The sequence below is a fragment of the Leptinotarsa decemlineata genome, unplaced genomic scaffold, assembly GCF_025532065.1.
Source record: "Leptinotarsa decemlineata unplaced genomic scaffold, Ldec_3_MD MMD2_tig00000505_RagTag_RagTag, whole genome shotgun sequence".
In the NCBI taxonomy this organism is placed as follows: domain Eukaryota; kingdom Metazoa; phylum Arthropoda; class Insecta; order Coleoptera; family Chrysomelidae; genus Leptinotarsa; species Leptinotarsa decemlineata.
In genome coordinates, this window is record NW_027412549.1 from 1,001,754 (window position 1) to 1,028,831 (window position 27,078).

General features: G+C 35.4%; 3 protein-coding genes across 5 annotated transcripts in view; 1 reads left to right on the forward strand and 2 right to left on the reverse strand.

Moving 5' to 3' along the window:
* Positions 1–27,078, reverse strand: part of LOC111506437 (uncharacterized) — an 84,430-nt gene that overhangs the window by 56,494 nt on the left and 858 nt on the right. The window contains exons 1-2 of one of the 3 annotated variants that reach the window (XM_074173745.1): positions 4,779–4,970; positions 3,347–3,401 (exon numbers count right to left, since the gene is read on the reverse strand). The exons of 1 other annotated variant lie outside the window; for it this stretch is intronic. In XM_074173745.1, coding sequence (XP_074029846.1) covers positions 3,347–3,401; positions 4,779–4,847 — 124 coding nt within the window. In that variant the 5' untranslated portion in view covers positions 4,848–4,970. Of the gene's footprint in view, positions 1–3,346; positions 3,402–4,778; positions 4,971–27,078 lie in introns of those variants that run through there. One more of the 3 variants, XM_074173748.1, reaches the window with a different exon arrangement.
* LOC111506640 (Dynein heavy chain at 93AB) overlaps positions 1–27,078 on the forward strand; it is a 79,996-nt gene that overhangs the window by 11,840 nt on the left and 41,078 nt on the right. Inside the window, 17 exon segments of the mRNA XM_074173750.1 lie at positions 27–181; positions 3,811–4,006; positions 4,058–4,313; positions 6,625–6,985; positions 10,636–11,246; positions 11,429–12,027; positions 12,230–12,502; positions 12,784–12,813; positions 13,118–13,628; positions 13,864–14,195; positions 16,208–16,756; positions 19,996–20,130; positions 20,195–20,457; positions 22,461–22,662; positions 22,813–23,037; positions 23,247–23,469; positions 23,622–23,886. Coding sequence (XP_074029851.1) covers positions 27–181; positions 3,811–4,006; positions 4,058–4,313; positions 6,625–6,985; positions 10,636–11,246; positions 11,429–12,027; positions 12,230–12,502; positions 12,784–12,813; positions 13,118–13,628; positions 13,864–14,195; positions 16,208–16,756; positions 19,996–20,130; positions 20,195–20,457; positions 22,461–22,662; positions 22,813–23,037; positions 23,247–23,469; positions 23,622–23,886 — 5,186 coding nt within the window.
* Positions 24,357–25,940, reverse strand: Gas8 (Growth arrest specific protein 8). Its single transcript, XM_023161170.2, has one exon. The coding sequence runs from the start codon at positions 25,853–25,855 to the stop codon at positions 24,464–24,466; it is 1,392 nt and encodes a 463-aa protein (XP_023016938.2). The 5' UTR covers positions 25,856–25,940; the 3' UTR covers positions 24,357–24,463.

Sequence of the window (27,078 nt, forward strand, 5' to 3'; positions counted from 1 at the left end):
TAATTTTTTTATTATTTTATTTCAAGGCAATTTTTGAAGAACAAATGCATCATAAGGAAAAAACTGGACAGTTCATGTTGGACAAATATATGCCTCCAGTGGCAGGGACATTGCGATGGACGCGTAATTTATGCTCCAGGCTTACAGGCCCCTTAACAAACTTCAAATCGTTACAGCACCCGTAAGTAAATATTATCTTTTTTAGGATGTTTGACATATTATATCAGAGTAATTGTTACACCAACATGCATGATTGGCATCCTCATGAGTACTGTTAATGTACGTTTCTCTTGGCATATTATTTCTCTCAACAGTGAATCTGTTCGCGTTTTCAACATACCACTGTGCATAATGTTCCAAAATTATCAAAAGTCGGTAAAAACTTATTTATATGTATTCTTTCGTGATTTTTCGCCGTGTTGACATAATAAATAACAAAAATGATCGAATTTTGTGATTTCATCACCACTAAAATATTTTTGTCGATAGATCTAATTGAAATTCGACTTCGCAGTTAGTTTTTGTTCAAAAAATTAATAAATATGAGTTCAAAATATTGGGTTACTTTTCGACATTTCCAATAAAGTCCCAAGGAAAAAAATATTCCGTTCTCAAATTTTATACCTCTTCACCGTGTTTCTAAAATTTTCAATTTTTTCGAATATTTTGAAAAATCTAACAGAAACCATTCGTTTCTATTCTTAAGTAGGGATGTATTCGACCCCGAGCTGAAGTTCGGCCCAGTTCGAAGCTCGGTTCGGCTCGAAGCTCGACTCGACTCGAAGCTCGGCTCGACTCAAAGCTCGGCTCGGCTCGAAGCTCGGCTCGGCTTGACTCGAAGCTCGGCTCGAGTCTCGGCTCGAAATCGATAGATACCAAAAGTTGTGAAGTGGTTGTCCATCTCCTGAAGAAAAATAATATACAGGATGGTCAAAACAGTATCTAAAATTATTTTATTCGATTGATGATCTATTTATTTTGTAGAAATTAATATTGAATATAGGATAAAGAAAGTTTATTTATTACGATCGATTTCGGTTTTTAGACCATTCTCAAGTAACTGAGAACTGAGCAATGAGAACTACCTCAACAGCTGCATTGGAGATACTCCTGAATCTACCTCCTTTACACTTTGTGATACCGGGGGAGGCCAGGATGAGCCAATTCAGACTATAAAACTCACCGAACTACAAAAGATCGGACCGAACAGAAATTTCGGAACAAGTGGAGGAGCACATATTGAATATGTGCACAGACCACATGACACCGAAGTACACCTTCAACACAAACTTCAATACCAAAATCATAAGCCGTGAAGTGTGGAAGACCATTAGTCATCCCGAAAACATGTTTGGAAAAAACACGGTATACAGATGGATCGAAGACCAAACATGGAACGGGAGCTGGAATATACCGGGCGGATATAAATTTAAACTACAGCTATCCGCTGTATATACACATCTGTCTTTCAGGCGGAAGTGTACCTATGCTATCTTGCAGTGTGCAAGGCTTATTAAATTGAGACCTCAAAAAATGAGCGGATCAATATTGTAACAGACAGCAAGAGCACACTAGGGGCTCTGACAAACCCGAAGGTGACATCAAAACTGGTCTGGGAATGCCATGAAGAACTGAATGAACTCTCAAACAGAAACAAATTAACTTTGTACTGGGTGCCAGGGCATTCAGGAATCACAGGTAATGATGAAGCTGATGAATGCGCTAGACGCGGATCATCAACTTCATATATTGGTCCTGAACCAGCTCTGGGGGTACAAAAATCATTGGTATGAAACCATATTAGAACATGGACCAATAAGAAGCACACAGAGTACTGGACAAAAGTACCTGGCAACAAACACAGTAGAACCTTCATTAGGGAACCGTCCGAGAAAATAACCGAAGAACTACTTCAATACAGTAGGAATCGGCCCAGAATAATAACAGGGTTACTAACCGGTCATTGTCCGCTTAGAGGACACCTGAATAAAATGGAGCTGTACAACGGAGACCTCAGCTGCAGATTATGCAACGAAGGGAGGCACTGAATTTGAGGTACTGAATCACAGGAGGCAGGCAATCTATGGACGTACGAAATTACGTCCAGAAGAATATGACGAACATCCAACACGGAACCTGTACAAACTAGTACAGGGAACGAGACTGATAATATTGGGTGTCATGAGAAGATGTGAGAATAAACGCAAAAAGCCCAAACGGCTGCAGTGTTTTCTGGAGACTTGGACTAAATGGACAAGTTAGACAGCTCCCAAGGTACCAAAAAAAAACTGAGATTGATCTAACAAACCGAATCCGGTCGTAACAGAAATCAGGCAAAAGGTATTTTCTTTATCCTATATCCAATCTAAAATTATAATTTATTTTCCAAAATATTCCCATATCTGACGGTATAAATTATATCGGTATACATTTTATACCGACTTTCGTGTTTCTGATATTGGAAATGGCAGGAGTAGCCCACCACAAGAAGGTGTAGCCCACTTCTTCTCCTCTTTGATATGAAATTTCGAAAACCCCCAAAAATCTCCGAAACTACACCCCCAAGAGAAGTCTCGTTTTGTATCTAACAAAGAAGATCAGTATCAAGTTCATGCTTTTAACGTTGAGAATATCGAATGAAAGTAGGATTTGAAAAACCCAGCTTTCTAGTATTTTTTCAGCATAAAAAAGAATGAATAGAAATGAATAAAAGCTCAGATCGGCTCGATTTGTCTCGAAGCTCGGCTCGGAATCGAGCCGGGGATTCAGAAGTCGACCCGAGCTTCTAGCCGGGCCCAAGTTTTTGAAGTCTAGCCGAGCCGAGCTCAAGTCAAAGCTAGTTTGTTCCTGAATTTATTCGTGATATGAAGGTTACTCAAAAAGTGATAAAATTCGTGTCCCAGTTGTAAAGGATGATTTCATACCGTTCAGTCAGCCTTCCAGTTATTTGCCTATTATGTCCAGTATGTTGCACTATGGGGAAAATCTTTCTCTATTATTATAACCAACGTACTATTCCTTAAGGCCAGAGAGTTTCTAGCGGTTGATTATTATAAAATCAATTTTGATAAATCGGACCATAAACAACTATTAAATTTCCTCAGTGACATAAATGTATTAAACAAAATCCAAATGACATTATAACATTGTAATAATGATACATACTTGTAAATGACATTCAGCTAATAACCCTCTGTGGTTGGAGCTGAATAAATGAAAAAAAAATGATTACGTTGTTGCGGTAAAAAACTGGTCGCACATGAACATTAACAACTGAATCATGATAATGCGTAGCCTAGGTGGATGATTTGTCAAAATTCGTACGTCGAAGCTGTATTCCACTCACCATATAGTCCAGATTTGAGCCTTAGCGATTTCTGGTAGTTCCCGAAGTCGATTTTCTGTAAGGAGTCGCAAATTTCAGACCAAGATATTCGTGTTTAGCAAATGAGAGGTATGGTGCAAAAATTTATTATAACCTAAGATTAGTTCATAAAAGAGTGGACATCAGATTTTGAAGATTAACTGAATATTTCTGTAGAGCATTTTTATCATTACTTCTGGACGGGAAGAAATATTTGACACTTTTGCTACAAATCGTTTACGCAAAAATTTTAATCCTCAAAAATAGACTTACGTTCACTCGAAATTTTTTACTAGAGTAAAGGTTAGAAGACATTTTACTTTTTTTAAAGAATATTTAAATACCACCCTGTATGAGTGATCGCGTACCTAGTAGCTTCAGGTAAATTATGCTTCTACAGACAAATTATTTTTCATCGGATACTTTTTCACTAATTTTCATTTCAGGATCGTACAAAGCGCCAGATCTTGCGATTTGATCTCTAGGGCGGAATCTTTCATAGATATGATCAACGAGTTCAATTCGAGAATATTCAACGAATGGGCGGAGTCCGTCCCTTCTCAGATAGAAAATAATTTGAAAAAAAGCCTGTTGAAGCGGAATAAAAAAAATAAAGAACTACTTCTGAATTTCAGTCCTGAGGTGAGTTCATCCCAAAGAAATAATTGAAACTGTTGTCTTATTTTTTTAAAGTTAACTGCAATTCTGAGGGAGGTGCATTACCTAAAACTAACTAGAGAGTTGAATATCCCTAAGATAGTATTGAACTTAGCGGACAGAAACGAAGTATTTCAACAATACCTCTCGAGCTTGAACTCTTCGATCACTTGGTATAATAAAATTAAGAAAACTTCCAAAGATGTTGAGTTCGATTTGATTGAGATCAAGGTAGCTGAAATAGACAAGATGGTAAAGATCGGAGAAGAAAATCTGATTTGGGAATCACAAGGTAATATCTCAGTTGAATAATATAAGCAGTAGGCTATCTTACCACGTGATCCGCCTGAGTTGCCGGGCACCTTCAACCTTTCTTAGAATGAGATTCTCATCCAACACGTTCAGTACTGTAGTATCGAAGGATTATACGGTACTACAAGCATCGGATTAGTTATAATAAACGGTCGGAAATTGATATTGTGTTTAGTTTATTCGTTGTTGTTATTATTGTTTTAGTTTTTATTGTTGGTTATTGATGTTATATGAGGGCACGCCTATGGTAAAAGAACGAAATTGACTCCGCACTTCGTTTCGAGGTCACCGAGAACATTGTGAATTTATGAATGAAAGTAGTGGGAGTGGACTTGATGGTTGATTTTTACTGTAGTAATATCATCGATCTTGAAAGTTGCAAATTCTTGTAAACGAAAACACATTATTGCATGACAAAGATTTTTAAGAATTAGATAATACATACATTAATTGAAATCAGAGATGAAAAACAAAGCACGATCCAACAACAGAAAGCTCTGGTTTGACCTGTCATAGGTTTCACTAATGATGATAGGCTGACGCAGCATTTGTTTGAAGATGGTTGACAACGTTTCACGATGAATTACATTATTTCGGACTTCCATTGTCTAATATGATATACTATGATTTGAAATCCCTGAAAGAACAAATAAAATTGAGAATTAAAATGAATAGCTGAAAATAACGATTATATTAAGCAAAAAACCCTGAAATGAAATTATAATAAACTAAAATCTGGAATATCTGAAAGATAGAACGAAATTACCTATAGAAGTAATCATGGAATCACTTGGATGCTGTGTACGAAACTGCTATTTCCAACTGAAGGACAAATTTTTCACGCAAGATGAGGGACTGCCAATGGGATCGCCACTTTCGCCATTGAACAAACCCACAAGAAGCCCCGAGTCAGGTTGGGTTACGGTGCGAAGACACCTTTATGTAAATACAGAACTAGACACCTTTCTGAAGCACATCAACAGCGTAAGACCTTCCATCACCTTCACAATGGAGAAGGAAGTCCACAATGAATTGCCATTCTTAGACGTATCGGTGAAGAGGACCGTGTTTTTGAGGAAACTTTCTTATTCTAGTAATGAAAGAAAACACACATATAGTGCGCCATTATTTGATCAATATGATTCATAATATTGAAAAATAACATTATCCTGAGGTGGATTAAAGGGCACGAAAGGAGTAAAGGTAATCGCATTGCCGATTCTTTAGCCAAGGAAGCGGCTGGACTAAGAATTTTAGGACCAAGTGGCACCCACGGCCTGATGACTTCGACAATTGCGGAACTAGTCAAATGTTACACCCATGCTCAATCTTTAAAGAGATGGGATGAAATCAAAGGATGTAATCTTGCCAGGATCACCTTGGGCGACCCTGGGAAGCTGGCGCCGAAGAAATATCTGGTGATGACCAGGAAAAATTTACGCCTTACAGTAGGATTTCTGACTGGCCACTGTCAGCTAAGGAAACACCTACATAATATGGGGCTAGTGGACACACCTCTATGCAGGATGTGTGAACAGGAAGATGAGACTGTCAGGCATGTCCTGTGCGAGTGCCCGGAGTTATCGTCAATAAGAGAGTGTGTGTTCGGCGAGTCTTGGCCTACACCTGCCGATATAAAGGAGATGTCTCCCAGCGACCTGTCCACCTTCCTGGAAAGGACAGGATGGACGACGACCTAGGAGGACAACTCCTTGGGAGGATGTACAATGGGTCACATGTGGCCTAAGTGCGTGGGCTTACACTCACCCTCCCTACTCTACAGATACAGAACATTGAAAAATATCATGAGTCCATTCAGTATTGTATACTTCAGATGTTGGCGTTCCAAAATTATCAATGAAAAGAATATTATGTTTGCATAAAAGCAATTCTACTGGAGTGATAAATCATTATCTATTGCCAAGATGAAGTTTTATTTCAAATTAAAAGTGAGGGGGCATGAAAAATTGTTTCATTTGCGTTTTTGATAGTTTCAATAAAAATGTTTTTCTGTTTGAAATAAATGAATTTGTTGTTATCAGTTGTGGACTGAACGGCGAGATACACTTTTTTCATAGAAAGTCGTTATCTTTCCAGCACAATCCAAATCTTTTCAACTATTTGAATTTTACTAGATGAGAATGCATTATAAAATTGATCTCTGTGAAGGGCTCACTTCACCATCACTATCAAACTTTTTGCAATTTATTTATTTTTTAAATAATGGAAAATATATTTTGTGTGGAAAGTTAACAACAACTGACAACAACACAACATCATTTGTATTTTAGATTTGTGGAACTACATGACAGAGTTGCACAACTCGGTTGGCAGGCTGCAGCAGCATCTCCAGAAGTGTCAAGATAATCTGAATGAAATCAAACAAATATTGATACCGTTTGCTCGTCAACCCCTATTCGAAAGAAAAGACGGGAGAAAAGACACGGTTTTGTGCATCGAAGAAAAGGGGGAGAGACTCGAAAAAAGATATGCAGGTATCAATTCCGCAGCAGCCAGAATATCGGAATTATTGGAAGAGAACATGAACATTTTCCAAATGAACGATACGCCTGACAATATAAAATGGATTAAGTATATCGATTATGTTGATGGTGTGGTCACAAGTTATTTGTATCAGTCTGTAGGATGCAGGTAAGTGGTTAGAGTGAAAAAAAATCCCTTTGGCTGTTGCTACTGTGATAGCGACCACGTTTTCATGGTATTCTGCAGGAGAAATTACAACAACCCATGTTACTGAAATCAATAATAATCTTTGAGTAAATACCATTTTCATCAAACTTTATCAAATCGGTTTAGTAACACTGAACCTTGTGTAAAGAGGATTAGTGTTATACAACTGTAAAAAACACAAGAACTACAGAAAAATTCTCAAAGAGCTCTAAGAGTGGTGCCTGTGCGAAAGTAGTGATTCACATTGGATTTGAATCGCTGGAGATTAAATCTATTTGAAGAAACGTACTCAGGAAGTTTATTATTCCACTTGAATGCAGTTCTCCAAATGAAAATGTTCTTAAACAGTGAAGTTCGCGGTATACTGAGTTGAACCTCAAAACGATGAGCAGCAACAGTCCGTCGCCGCGTATTTCTGATATGTGCCGCTCTTGGTGGAATCAAATGTGCCAAGTCACATGAACACCTCCCGTGAAAGTATCTATAGAAGAGAGACACATCTCCAACCTTTATTTGATGTTCCAGATTATCAAGGCTGCAATTGATGTTCGCGTCTCCAATCAGGCGAATGGCTCTTTTCTGGATGGAATCCAGCAGCTTCAGGATATGCTTAGGGGCGGAGCTACATACAAGAGAACAATACTCTTAAGAAGGTCTGATCTGAGCTTTATGAAGCATCAGAATTTGCTGATGTATGTACAGTTTTCTGGTTCGGAACAGAGTTCCAAGCTTTTGAGAAGCAACCTTTGCAATTCCAGCGACATGATTGTGCCAAGATATATTGGTGTTCATTTCAACCCCCAACAAACTTATCGAAGTAGAAAGTGGAATTGTCTGTCCTGACATTATTATATCCGGTTCTGAGACATTTATCTTTTTGGAGAAAACCGACGCCTGGGTGTTTGTGGCATTGAATTGAACCTGGTTACTTTCACGCTACTTCGAAATCACTTCTAGATCCTTGTTAAGATATGCAACCTCCTGCTACCGGTGAAGATGTGCATCATTTTTCAATACTTATTATTTTATTCCTGACGAAAACAAATCCAAAAAGACAAAAATCAAAAATTGGTCAACCCATTCTTGATTTCTTTTTTTTTTATTATATTATTTTTATTGATAAATTATTATATTTCAATACTTATTATCCTATTCCCGATGAAGAATTCAAAAACACAAAAATCATAAAAATTAGTCCAGCCGTTCTTGAGTTCTATATTATTATTATTTTTTTTCTTTTTTTCCATATTTACTCACCTTTTAAACCTTTCCTGGACTTCTACAAATAATTCATTTTTATATATTAGAAGATATAAAATTCTCCGATTCAGTGGAAGCTATGCAAGTAATGGCTACTTGAAAACTCCCATTAGGATGTAAGTTTATATTTGATAAAATAACTTTTATTATCATTCAAGAATCTGTTAAATAAGAATTATTGGAGCAACTACATTTTCAGTTATCTTCATCTCTGAATATGTTGCCTCACTAATTCAAATTTCTAAATGATATGGTCCTAGAAAGAAAGTGTACCTGCCATCATAAAATTCATTTTTTTCAAAGTTTTCCCTTTTACAGTAAAAAAAATGTAACCTTCTTGACATCTTACATACCAAATTCACGAACAGTTATTTAACTTTGGCTACGATGGTGGACAGAGACGGTTTTGAAGAGGTAGATATATAGTTACGCTTGATTCGTGTAAATACTTCCCAGAGAGTGATTGTTAGGTGCTCCTGTGAACCTGGTCAATTTTCTCAATCAATTAGTATTACAAAGAAATTCCTTGAGGAATAATATTTATAAAACTCTAAACATATATTTTCCAAATTCGTTATTGATATTACCTTCGTTTCTGATAAAGCACGGTACCATATGTTGATGTGACAGATATTCAAGAAATTTAAGACTATCTTACATTGCTGTGTCAAATTGATATTTTTGCTGCACCTAAAAGAGTTGAAATGATATATTTCCATGATTATCGTAACTTTGATTACTTAGACGTTTTAGATATTCACTTAGATCTTATATATGAAATCGAATACGTAGACTGCATGGTCTCTTTTTGGATAACAACCACAATCTTTTCAAACCCTTCTCAATTGGAGAAAGTTTGATCAGTTTGTCGTACAAAATAAAAACTCCAAATCAACTTGGAATTTCTACAGATTGCTCGATAATTTAAGAAAAAAATTAAATATGGGTATTCTTGATTTAATTGAGAAATTTCAATATATTAAACCAGTATATCAACCTATTAAATTCGCTAGTCAAAAGTGTTCTGTGTTATGTTCATTCGAAATAATCCGAAAATTCATTTCACTTCACCATCATCATGGGAGAAAGTGGAAAGTTTTCTAGGATGTATCAAAAGCAAAGAATCAGATCAGATGAAATATTCCCCAAAATAATAAATCTCATTCACTCTTTTTTGATAAATTACTTAATCTTTCTTATCAACGGCAACGGTACGATTATCAGTTGCCAGGTGTTTTGAGAAATGAAACGGTAATCCCTCTGGCTAAGTGTAACTCATATACAGACTTTTCTGATCAGAGACCAATCACAATCCTCCCGTGTCTTTCTGTCTTTCTTGAAGTTCAATTGATAGGTTTTTCAATGAAAATCATATTGTTACATCAGTACAATCTGGACTCAAACCTCAGCAAATACCGATTATTTTGAAGCTGTAGATTGTGCAGATGATGATATCGTAACATGTTCGATACTTTTGAATTATCACGGAATTTTATGTGACAAACTCATCCACTTTGGTTTCTCTGGAGAAGCGGTTTCACATTTAGGAAACTAGCTGTCCATTTGAAATCAAAGAGTTACTGTGAATAGAGTTGTACCGCTTTCCTTGCCGGTATCAAAGCGAGTGCCACATAGATCTATCCTTGGGCTCATGCTTTTCAGCTTGTATATATGTGATTTTCATCTGTTTGATAGAAAATGCAATTGTTCATTATTATGTAGATGACACTCTGTTATATTTTCCATTCCCTTCTGGAGATTCGGATCAGTTATATATTATGATCTTTAAACCATCTTCGACATTTCGACAGTTACTGAATCAAATTTCTTATAGCTTTTTCAGGCAGCTATTCTTTAATCGAAATTTCCTGAACACAAAGTTGAATCTACGATTATGTGATTTAGTGATAATGTCAAAAATTTATTACTATAACAGCATTTATGGACATGTCTCAATACAATCGGACCCTTTTCCCTTTCAGCGTAGAACAGCTGTCTACGCTCCTCATTTGGTAAATGAAAATACGTCTATATATCTTCAGCGATGCAAGAATCAGGATGGTTGAAAGTTGAGAAACTGAGAACTTTGCAACTTCTCACTAACAAACATAAAATCTTGACATGTCGTGATTCTGATTATTAATTAAAGAAGCTTAAAATATTTCCACAATTAAAATATTCACATGAAATAGTTAAGTTCTAGTCTTCTAGTCATCTCTAAATATAAATATTCTATCCTTACCCGCTACTTCTCGTTAAATCTACCCAAATTTTTTTTCCAATATTTATTGTTACTGATTAACGTTTTGTTTAGTCAATTATTTTGTAATATGGATGTTTCAATTTTCTAGTTTAGGATACATCAACGAGCACATGGACCCATCAAACAATTTGGCGCCCCTTTTTGAATCCCAGTTGCAACTGTTAGAACCCAACATCGTTTTCATTCCTTCGTTGGACCCCAATGATCCTGATGGCCTCAAAAGTTTGATCATTGATCTCACGAACGAAATAATAGATACTTCGTCAGTAGTGAACAGATTCTCGAAAACTAAGTCAGTAACTTACAAAGAAGAAATAGAGACAAATCGTGATATTATAGAAATAAGAGAAGATATTCTGGCCAGTATCGATAAAGTTATAGAAGAAACTTACGAATTTTGTGATCATTTTCAGTCGTACTCGTATCTGTGGTTGGACGATCGGGAGCAATATCTGGATCAATTTTTAACCTACGGGCGACAATTGAGCAATGAGGAGATGGAATACGTGGGGCTTCAGGATCCCATGTCTCCAAAACTGTCTCCACCCAAGATGGAGCAATTCAGGGAACAAATAGACAACTTTGAGAATCTTTCGGTCGAAGTGGAGAAAATTAGAGAAGCAGAAATGTTTGACAATTGGTTCAAAGTGGATATTAGGCCTTTCAAGCAGGCTTTGATGAATATCATCAGAAAATGGGGTAACTTACTAATTCTTTTTCAACGTACTTCATGATTTTGTTTCAGTATAAACAATTATTTGAATAGATTTTGTACCAAAACATTTTGTTTTTCAAACGTTTCTTCTTCACCTTTCTAAGTATCTTTGACGTTAGAACTTATTTACGAGAATATGTACCAATAACTGTTCAATTGCTTCAAGGGAACATGTTCAAACAGCACCTGGTGAACAACGTAACTAACAAGCTCTGCGACTTGAGTCAGTTCATTCGTTCCGCCGACGAAGGTCTCCAGCAAACCGTCCTAGAAGGCGACTATCAAGCTCTGGTAAACGTCATGGGATACCTTCTCCACGTTAAGGAACGTCAAGCTACTACCGATGATATGTTCGGCCCTCTCAGAGAGACCATTGAGCTTCTCAAGTTTTATGATCAGGACATTCCAGAAGAGGTCAATGTCTATTTACAAGAATTGCCTGAACAGTGGAGTAACACAAAGAAAATTGCTATTACTGTGAAACAGCAGGTAGCGCCACTTCAAGCCGCGGAGGTGACTTTTATCAGAAAGCGTATAGTTGACTTCGATAACAGGGTGACCTACTACAGAGAGGTCTTCAAAAAGTACTCATTCTTTCAGTACAGTTGTCCCAACCCTTATGAGAGTATTGATAAGGTCGATAAGGATATGAAGTCACTGGAAAGTAAAATGAGGGATATACAAGAGTCTGGTTCTTTGTTTGAAGTTAGTGTGCCAGATTTCAAAATATTGAAGCAGTGTAGGAGGGATTTGAGGTTGCTGAAGGTGGGAAAAATTCAATAACTAAGTCAGATTTTCTGTGATATTTTGGATTCTTTATTTTGTACTTTCACTCAAAATTTGTTGATTCAAAAGTGGGGTCAGTAAGGGATTAAAGTATGTTAGAAAAATATTTCCACTTAATAATTGAGAATGCATATAAGAGTTCGATCCAAAACTGAGATAGTCTAAATTTCCCTTTTTCTAGCAACTATGGGACTACGTTCAAATAGTCCACACTTGTGTGGATGACTGGAAAACAACGCCTTGGCGTAAGATAGACGTGGAGAACATGGATATTGAATGCAAAAAATTCGCTAAAGAGGTTAAGATGTTGGATAAAGAAATGCGTACCTGGGATACTTACATCGGTCTAGAAGCAACCGTGAAAAATACTCTAACATCTTTGAAAGCTGTGGGTGAACTTCAAAATTCGGCCATAAGGGAAAGACATTGGGAACAACTGATGAAGAGTACTAAGGTAGATCGTGTTGTCTTTTATTGCTGTATATATGTAAATAGCTTTCATCAATTTTTTTATGTGAAATGGATTGTCATGGTCAACTATTTCACTAAATATAAGATCTCGAACCGATTGTGTTAGCAGTTCAAAATTTAAAATAACGCATCTTTCAATTCAACAAGTAAATTTATCACGACAATCTTTGAAATACATTTAAATCATAAATTCATCAGTTATTGTTCAGAGGTGTAGGCACATCATCTGTATATATCACATTCTGTTATAATAATCTGTTACAGAATTTGGCTGCCTTGCCCCAGGAATTCACAGTAAGTAGGTATTGAAATATTATTAAGCAAAACAAACTGAAAAATTTCACAAGGATAGAGTTGCTATTCACATTTTATTTCACTGTTGAGTTTCCAATACAGACAGATACGGAGTAGAACGCTCAGTATCAATCTAATTGTCATCACTCTAGTTGATCGATACGATATCTGCACTTCAGCATGGCGCACATTATTCAATCTACATTGTTATGAAAAATGAGTAGATTTCAACATTTCAACCATCCCCATCATGTTTCATTGATATTGTTGATTTCTACTATTATTTTTGTTATTGTATTTTTAGACCCGAATAGTTATGGATCATAATACAACTCTAGCAGATCTCTTAGCACTAAATTTGCACGAATGTGAGGAGGAAGTTAAAAACATCGTTGATAAGGCAGTCAAGGAAATGTCCATGGAAAAAATCCTTAGAGAATTGAACACGACCTGGTCTGCGATGGAATTCGAACAAGAAACCCACCTTCGAACTGGCTGTAAGCTACTGAGAGCCAGCGAAGAGCTAATAGAAACCCTAGAGGAGAATCAGGTGCAGTTGCAGAATTTGATAACTTCTAAGTTCATTGCCCATTTTTTGGAGGAAGTTTCCTCTTGGCAGTACAAACTGGGATTGGCGGATCAAGTGATAACGGTTTGGTTCGAAGTACAGAGGACTTGGATGCATTTGGAATCCATTTTCATGAGCTCTGAAGATATTCGGAAACAGTTACCGGAAGATTCGGAAAGATTCGATAATATCGATACTGATTTCAAGAAGCTGATGATAGAGATGGCGAAGGTTCCAAATGTTATAGGTAACTATATTTCAACAGTATTGATATTTTTCAACTGATAGATGTTTTATGTTTTTGAAATATGTTTACATTTATTTGAGTAGAAATGAGTAAGTAAGCATTACTACATACATACATATGTATATATATATATATATATATATATATATATATATATATATATATATAAACATATGCTTACATATCAAAAAGTATATCCCACAACTATGATTTTTCAATGTCGCTTCTTTCACAGACTCAACAAACAAACCTGGTCTCTATGAAGTTCTCGAAGAACACCAGAAGAACTTAACCTTATGCGAAAAAGCTCTTGCGGTATATTTAGAAACTAAAAGATTAGCTTTTCCCCGATTTTATTTCATTTCTTCTGCCGACCTGCTCGATATTTTGTCAAACGGAAACCAACCTGAGCTCGTCGCTAAACATTTGACGAAGCTTTTCGATTCCATCGCCAAATTAAACTTTGGAAGAAAGGAAGATAGCACCTTGGATAACGTAATTCACGGGATGCACGCAAAAGATGGAGAATACGTGCACTTCAATAAACCTACCACGTGTGATGGACCAGTGAGTTATTTTCTTAAGAGCATTCACATTATTCATTATGATATTCAAAAATTTGTATTCACACTTAACATAATCATGTAAGTTAAAATTTTGATAAACCATCCTTCAACTATGATATTTCAGAATCGACTATTCACACAGCAGCAGTGATCACTTCACGCCTTCTTTAACAAATTTCCTTTCCTCAGGTCGAGTGGGTAGAAGTTGAAAACTGAAGGGTTCTTGATGGTCTGCCAAAATGTTGTCTTCAACACCTTAGATTACCGTAGTTGTGTGATGGGTATAGAGGCTCCTAACACCAGGTGCAAGGCATGCCGCAAGATGCCTGAGACTCTAAAGCACTTCAGCATATGCGGTTTCAGCCTAAATCCATCGACATAACTCGGCTCTTAAAGTGATTCATCATCATCATCTACGGCAATGTTATGATATTGATACGCTACCAGTATTACCACTCTGTTAAGATTGTTTTGGTGATTATTGGAGTCCTTCGTGGAATGATGCTTCTCTTCTACACCCTTATTCTCGAATTTTTGGGAAATAGCAATACAAGTTTATTATTTTTATTATATAATTTTATGAAGGTCCACTATGGCATGAATATGGCCAGCCGTTTGTTATGTAATCCATATCTCGAATACCTTTGATTAGGCCTATTATTCTTTGCATAAAAATTACGCATTTTACTTCTGTAAAGGACGTGTTCCTCCTAACAAATGAATATAGTGAAATGGTATTCTAAGCATTTCTGTTTTGTTTCGTGACATCACTATCTCACTAGGAATCGCTTGGTTTTATTTGTATATCTAGAGCTAACTTGTCCGGCTACTGAGGAAATATCTTGAGCCAAATAACAAATTAAAATAGATATATTTCAAAAAGAAATTAGTTTTTGGGAAAGGTTTTGGCTTTTTACTTCCTCATCTTCATATAAAAAACTTGGGAAACTTCCAAAGGAACGAAGAACGTAAATATATTCAAAACAAACATTCCATATAGAAATTATTTCCAGATATAAAACGGGAAGAAAAACCCTTCCGGAAACAACTAGTTTCATAGAAGCTTTACACAAAATAATATATGATGGAGTTATGATACAAAATTATAGTCTGGTTCACAAGTACTTTTTTTTGTGAAATTTTACAGACGGGTCCAAAAATTACGACCAAGGTATCATTGGATTCGTATTTTTACCTAGAGAGTTTAAGGAAAGGTCCGAAAAGACGCTGAAAAAAATTACAAAAGTTATAAACAATTAAGTGAAAAAAATTGGGGCTTTAGTTTTTTCAATATCTCGAAAAATTTTCAAAATTTTGTAAACTTTAAAAAGATCTGAAAAGATCAATAAATATGCGTTGAAAAAGTACCTACTCTCGAAACTGTATCTCAGATATTTATAATTTTTACAGAGCCCTGAAAATAGAGCCAGAAACGGTTAGTCTGGCTTCCGTGCGCATTCCGTCACTCTGACATAAAAACAAAAAAAATGATTTGAACATATTAAATGCGAATATTAAGGAATGAAAAAATTCACATAATATTGGGATACATCAATAAACAATAATCCGCAGTCGAAAAATTTTTATCTCAATTTTAACATTAATTATGCATTTGTTAATTAATAACTTTTTTTGAATTGAAAGTTAATATGAAAACCCCTATAATTATTAAACTAAAACCCTGGAATTTTTTGCTCTGGTGAAGTTATTTTTAATAGGCTAAAAAATAGATAACCGTTGCCAAAATAAAAAAATTGTTATACTCTACTTGCAATAAGATACCAATAATTTATAATATTTATTTGAGAAAATTGATAACATTTTCGGTACAAGCAAATTAAAATACTTGGAACTTCATAGTTTGAAATAGGAATTGAATGAAAAACAAAAGTGGTACTTGACTGCAAAGCATGTAAATGTGTCCATTTTTTTTCGAAGATCACAAACATTTTTCATACCTTTTCACTATGTTATAAACAGATAACATATGAAACCTAAAACGATTTATTTCAGGTCGAAGTTTGGCTAAATTGCGTCCAGGACAGCATGCGTGTTACGATAAGAACGTTAATCGGCGATGGAGTTCTTTCCTATGAAGAGAAGCCTCGAGATCAGTGGCTTTTTGACTTTCCAGCCCAAGTTTCGTTGTGCGGCACCCAAATCTGGTGGACAACCGAGGTTAACATCGCCTTCTCCAGACTCGAAGAAGGATACGATAACGCTATTAGAGATTACTACAAGAAACAAGTGTCTCAGCTGAGCACGCTGATTTCTCTGTTACTGGGTGACTTGACCAAACAAGATAGACAGAAAATCATGACCATTTGTACCATTGATGTGCACTCGAGGGATGTGGTCAGCAAACTTATTCAGATGAAAGTCGAGAGTGCCTTGGCTTTCCAATGGGTTTCACAGCTGAGACACAGGTGGGGAGAAAACGAGAGGCAATGCTTCGCCAATATTTGTGATGCCCAGTTCAGCTACAGCTACGAGTATCTTGGTAACACCCCCAGGCTCGTCATAACACCTCTAACAGATAGGTGTTACATAACACTGACACAGGTATATTTTTCCATGTTATCCTTTAGAATGGGTTAAATGTCCGTTTCCTATCGATAACTTCTCAAAGTACAATTCCGATTGTCAAACTTCTTTCAACCACTGCAACAATATTAATATCAAGAAAGGGAAGAATCCATCTATCTTCTTTCAAAAAGAACAATATTTGGGCTGATGAGCCGTAGTTGAATGGATCTTGAAACGTTTCGCCTGCATCTGCGGCAGACATCGTCAGTGGTCTCAAGTGTCCTGGTTTATGAATAAAAATTGTCATTGCCCCATTCAAGAGCAATCCTGGATTTGAAAAAAATTTAATGAACTTATTGAGAATTGTTTCTTTGAGAATCAGTATGTTGAAGATTCGGATGACAATAACATGGGAGCTCATAAACTATAGAATGGATTCATACTATGAATTGGCATACCGGCTTTGATCAGAAGATATGATATTTTTTAATTCGAAAATAATATTTTGAATTTCACTTAGTAACGTATCAGTGTGTACTAGTAGTTTACCGCTTTCTTCAAAACTAGTTTTGTCAGGCAAAACAATTTTGATATCTTAGTGTAAAAATCGATTCAATGTAATATATTTGTATTGAAGTATTTGGGTAGACCCTTCCTTCATATTCATACCCATCTGTGGATGATCTATACTTTTTTCTGATCATGGTTCAAGAAAATAGGTTGGTAATTGGTAATAATTAAAAATAAATCAGTGATTTTGAAATTTTCGATGCATCGTTAAGACGGCTGATGCGCCGAATATTCGGTATTCGGCATCTTTTTCATTATTTGTATTTGGCTGAATTGTTTGATTTTGCGCCGAATATATTCGGTTCGAGTATTTCTATTTTCCTGGATACACGACACGGTATAGAACTAAAAGACAAAACTTCTTAATGTAAGATTCATGTTATATTAAAGTCAAAGAAATTCTATGACGAATGCGTTGAATAAAGCTGATAAAATAAAGCAATTGAACTTCGAATCAACATTTATTTTTAAACCTCAAATCAAAACGATACTTATTTTTAAACTTTTGACTAAATCAACGTTTATTTTTAAACTTGAAATCAACATTTTTTAAAACCTCAATCAAATCTACATTTTTTTTACAACTGATATCAATGTTCATTTTTAAACCTCAAATCAATATTCAACCGAAAAATTCAGCCGCCGAATATTCGGTTCGGTAAATGTTAAACCAAATTGTTAAGACAAAATCATATACCGTATACTTGCATTATCCGGGAATAAGTTGATTATTTAATGATTAATACAACCACATGTGCAACCACAGATGAAAAAATTATTATAAACACCCCAACTTACAATGTCAATCTCTTTTATGACTTATATGGTGATAACTCAGTACTATAAATCAGAAGGTGAATTCTATCTAAGTGTGACTATTCAAAATCAGTAGTATGAAATATTAGAAAATTATAGAAAATAAAATTAGTCATTTTTTCGCAAAAATAATCACTGTTAATAAATTAGTAGAAATCTTAGAGAATTAAAATTGTTGAGATAGGAAAATGACAGGAAGTCTTTCCATGAAGATGTATCAGTTTTTTTCTTACTCTATGAATATTACTGGAGTTTTAAAATAACGGTTTGGTGTTACGAAAAACTCCAGTAATATTCATTACTACCCCAAAGGTTCCAAACAGTGCATCACAAGTTTTCTTACTCAGTTGATATTAACATGTAGGTTCTCAGGTCAAAATTCCCAGCAGCAGCAACACGTGGCAGTAATCGCTGAGTATTTTGAAAGCAACTTTGCCTAGAAAATATCCTAGGCAATGTCCCGTTTACGGTCTATAAACCTCGCATATTCTGTTGAATATATACCATAACTTGTGTGCAAATTGAGTGGTTATCAAATTGAAACTTTTCTATCGTTTTCAAACATGAAACTGAAAGTGTTTGTGATACTTTGTAATTAAAATCAATATGCAACTCGATTAGAGTTTCATAATAGTTTACTCATATAAATTTCATTTTGTTACCAATTCAGTATGTTACATTCTCTATGTGAAATCAAAAAATACATTTTTGTCTCGTTAAATAAATCATACGTCTTAGACTCTGATATATAATTATATATTTGGTTAATCAAATATAAGATGTGCCAAGGAAGGGAATACAGTATTACACTTCACAAAAAATTAATTGATGTCTAGAAAGTATTTTCTTTCAAAAAAACATCTCCTCCAAACTATTGAAATATTTCTATGTAATTTAGCTTTCAATGCCGTTTCATTCTTTTCAATAGTTTGAAAACTAATAAATGGAATAAATGAACATATTTCATTTCAAATGAATAACAAAATTTAATGAATTAAAACTATACATAAATGATGTATAATACCGCGATAACAATAAATGTTTTTACCACATCACTGAATGGGTTCAAATATTATCGCTGAAAACTCTGTTGAGTTTGGTCCCACTATTGGGTACTTGAAAATGTTATTGTTGGGACTGGTCAGTCTTTATGAGCTCCACAAATAATAACATTCAGTTCCCTTTTCAATTTACTACTCAAAGCTTTTACATTACGACGAGGTTATATACATATTATATCTTGTATATTGTCTTCATTCTCCCATTTTTATTTGTATTTCTCTCTCCTTTCTACTCCCTCGTTCAGAGAATAATTATTTTTGAAATGAGAGGAAGTGGATTCAAGAATAGCGGTCCAGGAATAACTCATGAATCTTCCCAAATAACATTGGTAAACTAAATTGATGAGTTCAGCATTACATGAATGAATATAACTAGATAAATTTTCACTTTCATTATCGATTTTACGAAATGTCAAGCATTTGATAGTCCATTATTCAGAATTTTGAAATAAGTCCATAATTATTAAATTTCAATGACAGATCTTATACACATTAAAATGTATAATCAATAGTAGTAAATATATAACTTCATATTTGTACTATTTACTCAATCATGAATGAAAGAGATCACGATGCCTTGGTAGTTCAAAGGAGCGAGTAGAAAGTACATTATTTTTTTAAACCATATAAGAATACATTTTCTTTAATTTTTGATGTGACTATGAAATGTAATGCCCATAGACACTGATGACTATTCTATTACAATTTTCTCAGGTGTATTTGCCTTTTCATAAGTGTTCTCAAGGATCACTCTCCCCCATTTCTTGCAAGTCTATTGAAGTGTTCAGAAGGAAATGTTAGCTCTAACATTGACTGAATTATTTCTAGTCGTTGCATTTAGTCATGGGAGGAGGCCCAGCTGGACCGGCTGGTACAGGAAAAACAGAAACGACTAAAGACCTTGGCCGTGCATTAGGGATCATGGTTTATGTTTTTAATTGTTCAGAGCAAATGGATTACAAGGTGAGAGATAATTTTTCGAAGTTGACTTTCTATAATCTCTATCGTACATGATTTCGTCTGTCAGTCTTGTGGAAACATCTACAAAGGCCTCGCTCAAACCGGAGCATGGGGATGTTTTGACGAGTTCAACAGAATATCAGTGGAAGTTCTTTCAGTAGTAGCTGTCCAAGTAAAGTCCGTTCTGGACGCAGTAAAAAACAAAAAAGTGATGTTTGACTTCATGGGCGACTCGATACAGTTAGTACCCACCGTTGGTATCTTCATAACCATGAATCCTGGATACGCAGGCAGAACTGAGTTGCCTGAAAACCTAAAGGCTCTTTTCAGGTACGTTTTGTTTAAAAATTTAGATAATTTCAATAGAGTCGAAGCAAGTGAAGCAAATGCTGCAAGTTTCTGTGACCTATCGAAGGTATTCGACTATTTCAACCATGAGAATGTATTGAATGAATTGCTTAGAAATACTGCAAAGAAATACTAAAAAAAATATAGGGCTTTTCAAAACAGGCCATCAAATGTGGTATATCTAAAAGTTCAATCCCAACCCAACTTTATTTCTCATTTATATAAATGATTCTCATAAACTCAAACCTCTTGATCACTTTTCTCACTTTCTTAATATCTTTCAAGATTACCTCATGCACATGAGGTCATCTCCAAAGACATTAACAAAATGAAAGGATGATAGGACTGTAATTAGTTATCACTCAACCAGCATACTTTGTATTCACTCTGACTCATTTGAGATATGGTTCGGTAACAAAATCATAGAAAAGTTACATTCAAGTACAACCTATGTTGCCCTTATAGATCACCATAATAGATATGGAATTGATTTAGAGATGCATTTCAAATGTTTTTGTAGATAAAAAAGGCCTGTCAGATACATGTGCAGCTCCCAGAGGAGATAACTAGCAAATCACTACTCAAAACCCAAGTTATTTCAGCGGTATCCGCCAATGTCTTTTATAAAAAGATAAAAACATTATTTATCTTGTAGGACCCCCATTTTTTGTAAGTTTTGAGTCGTTTTCTTCCTGACTTTTGGCAAAGAGGAAGAAAACGATTCGAAACTCAACTACGTGTACATAACTATCGGATACAACCACAACAAACCAAAATTTAAAATGGCAATATACAAGAAACCCACACAAAGACGCTCGCAAGTTCGAACTATCCACCATCACACAAAATGGCTGCCTATAACGTATTCATATACAGAATGCTAAGGATACCACTTAGCAATGAAGCCCAGAACAAAGGGAAATTATATACCAAATAGCAAACGAGAACGGATACACCCAAAAGACAATAAATAAATTAGAAAACAGAATCAAACAAAATATACAGATCAAGGATCAGACTACTCCAACAGATAAAACAACATAACGATTGACTGCATTCACATACATAAGTCACCAAACCAAAAAGTTAACAAACATCTTCAAACCCTTGAAATTCAACATCACTTACAAGCCGAATACGAAAATAACACAAAAAATAAATAGCTATGAAAAAGAAGATAACATTTACGGAGTGTATAGCATACAATGCTCGGACTGCGATAAATTCTATATCGGCCAAACCAAGAAAAAACTAATCCAAAGATACGACGAACACAAAAAAGCATATATAAACCCAATAACATATGAATCAAACCTCGCAACACATGCCATGCAAAACAAAGATAACTTTCCCCCACCAGAAAACATCAAACTCATGAAACCAGTCAATAAAGGAAACCGTACGGACATCTGGGAAAACCTAAACATCCATAAATTCAAAAGTCTTAATTCACTTATCGAGGAACAAATACAAGACCTAACACTCAATATACTACACAACACAATACACATTCCTAGAAACAATGAACCTAGAGGAACTCAAACCTAATGTAACACAAATACAGGCAAATATAAAGAGACATCTGGATGACAGGTGGGGACAAATACTTGCACTGAGGAGTTCTAACCGTATAAAAGAAAAACAAAAAGATAAAACGTTCAATTTGAGTAGAGCTATGAAGATGATAGCACGGTGTGCTATCGAAAGCGCTCGCATTTAATGAGTAGAACTTATTAAAGTTTCAAATCCTTTTTGTAAACATATGTTAATATAGTATATATATATATATATATATATATATATATAATATATATATATATATATATATATATATATATATATATATATATATAGGATGAAATATTATAATCTTCAGATTATTAAAACAGGTACAGACAATATATTAAATTTGATTTGATGAAGAGCAACTTTATCCCCATTGCAAATTCGAGGCACCCAATCCTACATGTGTTGTTATTTTACAGGCCGTGTGCTATGGTGGTTCCTGATTTCGAACTCATATGCGAAATCATGTTGGTTGCCGAAGGATTTCAAGATGCCAAAATTCTTGCACGGAAGTTCATAACCCTTTATACTTTATGTAAAGAATTGTTATCAAAGCAAGACCACTACGATTGGGGCTTGCGTGCCATAAAATCAGTTTTGGTAGTAGCAGGATCTCTCAAGGTAAATCTCCACTTCGAACTTTCATTCGTCATATCTTGAAGATAATCTCAGGGGTGGTATTATCTAGTATTCGAATCTAAACTGATGCAGAACGATCTGAAATTAATTACATGCGGTACATTCTACTTTTTTTTCTAATTTACATTTCAGAGAGGAGATCCAGGTAGACCCGAAGAAGAAGTTCTAATGAGGGCTCTAAGGGATTTCAATATCCCAAAAATAGTGACAGACGACACTCCGGTGTTTATGGGTCTTATAGGAGATTTATTTCCAGCCCTAGAGGTCCCAAGGAAACGAGACGCAGAGTTTGAGAGAACTGTTAAACAGGCTGCGATAGATCTAAAGTTGCAACCTGAAGACAACTTCATTCTAAAGGTTTGATCATCATAACATTACAATAAAAATTTGAGTATATAGTTGATTTGTTACTACAAAATTAAAAGATTGAAATAGAGCAATACATAATGACTATCTACCTCCTAGATTGGCATTTGTCTCTCCAATATCAATTTGAAACACCTCCCAGTAATTGATTGAAAAGTTGCATTTTGTTTACATGTGGAGTGAACTGAAATATTCTGTAGGTAGTTCAGCTAGAAGAACTATTGGAAGTTCGTCATTCAGTTTTCATTGTGGGTAACGCCGGTACCGGTAAGACGGAAGTTTGGAAAACTTTATTCCGGACCTACATGAACATAAAAAAGAAACCCGTTTGCAATGATCTGAATCCGAAAGCCGTCACAAATGATGAACTCTTTGGAATTATCAATCCTGCGACGAGAGAATGGAAAGATGGCTTACTATCTGGTACGCAACGTAAATTATATTCACTGTTAAATACTTTCACAACTGTTTTCAAATATTTGTCATTGTTTGAAAGTTTTAAAGTTTTCATACATCAAACATTTCTTGTCTAACATAATCTGTAGCATTAACTTTGCATTCATCATTCGTTCCAGTATTGATGCGAGATCAAGCGAACTTACCTGGAGACAATCCAAAATGGATAATACTTGACGGAGACATAGATCCAATGTGGATAGAATCTTTAAACACCGTCATGGATGATAATAAAGTGCTTACTTTGGCCAGCAACGAAAGAATTGCGTTGACGCCTGTGATGAGATTGCTTTTCGAAATTTCTAATTTGAAAACGGCCACACCAGCTACAGTTTCTAGGGCTGGAATTTTATACATCAATCCTCAGGATCTTGGCTGGAATCCGTGAGTGTCATTATCAATGTTTTAACACAGAGAATTGCAAAATTTCAATGATCCAATATTATGAAAAATATTCGCATGTTATGTATTCTCCTACTATAATCTAGTATTCATTAGCATTCAAAACCTTTTTTTCCCAAAAATTATAACTTCTGAAAATATACCCTTTCAATTTAAGTAATTTTCTAATTGTCAGTTGATTGAGAATATTTTTGTTGAATTCAACTAGAGCTTTATAACGTTTTTTTAAAGACAATTTTAAGTTAGATATACCAAAATTTTAAGTAAATCAAGTTTAAGTAAATTCATGATATGAATAGTTTCTTTCAAATCACATAAATTCAATATTTATAAAAGTTTAATGGAATTCATTTATCGGTATTTATCGGTTTAAAACTTTGTTCAATTCCTCGAAAAAATGTTGATCATAATATATTTATCAGTAGGTTTCATAGCAGAATAAAAAACATAGATCGTGTTAAAATTTTTATTCTCTTCAGTATATCAAAAGATATACTAATAAGGACATATTACAAATCAATCGTCTCACCGGTTTTCCGTGACCAATCCTGCAGGACCTCTAGCCAAACCTCCTTGGCCGTCCGGGATGATACGAAGCGGTAAATCCTAGCTCCTGTTTGGGAATTCCATACTGCACAAGCTTCTCCTCGAAGGTCTCCAACAAATCATCATGAGCTTTACAAACTCTGGCTAACTCGTACTGCAGGTCACTAATCACGGCGTTCTTTTTCGTCAAAATGTCCTCCAGTTTCTGATTAGTTCTAAGTGGAGGATGTTGTAATGAGGCGTTTAGTTCTCCGATAATGATCTCTCGGTGCTCAGCAACTTGACTGAGGGTCTGGATGCGCTTTTGTAGCAACATATTCTTCACTCCGGTCTTCTGTTGCACTTCCAATACTGCTTTAACGAACCTGTTGTGGAGCTCGTCTCTTTCTCTTTGGAGAGTTTCGAATCGCAGCTCTAGCGCATCGTAAGACCATCTCAAGTCTGTTAACTCCTTCAGTTTCTGCGCCAAGGTGGCTTTGGTATTAGCCAGCGAGAGCTTGTCCTTTTCATAGTTCTGTAGCTGTCGCTTGTACTCCTTCACGTCATCTAGAGCTTGCTTGAGCGGGGCGAGGAGTTTTTTATTCTCAGCAGTTAAGTCGGCTACCTGCTTGGTCATCCTCTCGTTCTGCTTCCGCAGCACCTCCATTTGGTCTTTCAGGCTGCTTATGAGGGCAAGGTTATTCAAAGTAATGTCGTTATAATAGTTCTTCATTTCGTTGAATGCCTTTTCGTGATTTTTGCTCATTTCGGAGATGTGGAGGTTCTTTCGTTCTTCCACTTCCGATATTTCCATGTCGTGTTTTGCGTTCAGCTGGACCTTCAATTCGGTGTATTTCTTCTCATACTTAGCTTCTAGTTCTTTGGCCTTGTTTTCGAATTCGTTTCGTGCCTTGCTCACTTCTTCGCTGTGCTGCAACTTCAGTGCCTTAGTCTGATCTTGGTGAGCCAGTTCTGTTTCCCGAGCTAGTGCTTTTAGATCCCGTTTGTCTTGAAGAAGTTCGCGTTCTTTCTGGGAATGTTCATCTTGAGCTAATTTCAGTGATACCAGTGATTCTGCTTTGCACTCCGTCAAGTTATTTTGATGTTCGTACTGAAGGTGTTTCACTTTTTGTTTGTAAAATTTGAGTTCGTCCTCGTTCTTTTCTGTGGATTCTTCAATCTGCCTATCTTTGTTCCTCAGTTTCGCACGAACTTCCTCAAGCTCGTTTCTGGTGATTTCCCAAAAGGTCCGGATTTTATCCCTTTCCATTTGGAAGAAATTGCGTTCTTCTCGTTCTCGTTCATTCTCCTCCTTGATTCTGTGGCAAAACACTTCAAGTTGTTCTCTGGTCATCTGCGTCGTATCAACCCCATCGATTATGTTCCCGGTACCTCCTTTGCCACCGCCTTTTTTCTTTGGAGGCATTTTTTAGAACTAACGTGTTTACTATCGACACAGATACTTGTTAAAGTGACATTGATTGAAACGTTAACTTCGAGGAAGTTAGCTTGGAAACGATCGCCATGGTAACAAAAATGGTACATCGTCGCGTTGGATCGAATTTTAATAAATGTCAGTCCTAGTCAGTTCTTATTATACAGGGTGTCCATAGCTATCATGTTGGAAAAATTATATTTTATGAATGTCATGACAATAATAGCATGGAAGAGTGCAGTATATTATTGATTGAAAGAAACTAAAGTTCATAAGGAAATATCTTCAAAAAAAAATATTTGAACAGACAAACACTTATTTTTACACTTTCAATTTCAAATTGTATAGATTTGAATTCGAGGATATTTACTCAACATATATGTTCAACAATATTTAAATGAAAAAGTCTTCAAAGATCCGAGATGCTTTCTAATAATCTCGTGGAGAGTCAATAAAAAAAAGTTTGAATTTTTTACGTTCATCTATTTTTATATGCAAACTTATACAATAAAAGTTACAGAATATCGTATTTCCTTTGAAAAAATACATCGAATTGACTGTAAAAACACATAAACAAAAAAGTGTTGATTTATAAAAAGTTCGGTCGTGAAGTCTGGAACTTTATTAATCCAGTGATGTACCTAATATTATTTAGTAAGGCATTGATTAGTTTATAAAGATATTTCCAATTTCACAAAAAAGTGATGGATAAAAAGAAGTGCTTCAAATGCGAAGGTGAATGTGAATCAACTCAGCTCTTTCCCTGTGATGTGATTTAACAGGATCTGAAATCAAATGCCTACAGCTGAAAACAAAAAGGAAACTTATATTTTTATGTGAAGACTGTGAATCAGGATTCTGGAAAGTTCCTTCACTGATTAAGCAGATGCATGATTTGGAGGATAATTTTGAAAGATTGGCCAACAATTCATCGTCTTCCCAGAATGAAGGCGCAGATATTGATTAGTCTTCAGAAGAGGTAATATCTGAACTATTGAAGAGACAAGAAAGGGAACGAAATATTGTGATAGGAGAACTGAAGGATTCCCAAGCTAATACTTCTCAAAGGTGTGTAGAAGAGGATTTGAATGTAATGTAACTAATTAGTAATGTCAAGGATTGTAGAGTTGGAAAAACTATAGCTAATAAACTACTCAAAGTTATTCTCAAATCACGAGATGCTTTGAATATCCTAAAGAACAGCCGGACTGAAT

Coding starts and splice junctions, on each gene's coding strand:
- Gas8 (XM_023161170.2), bottom strand. CDS start 25,855: ATGCCTCCAAAGAAAAAAGGCGGTGGCAAAGGAGGTACCGGGAACATA.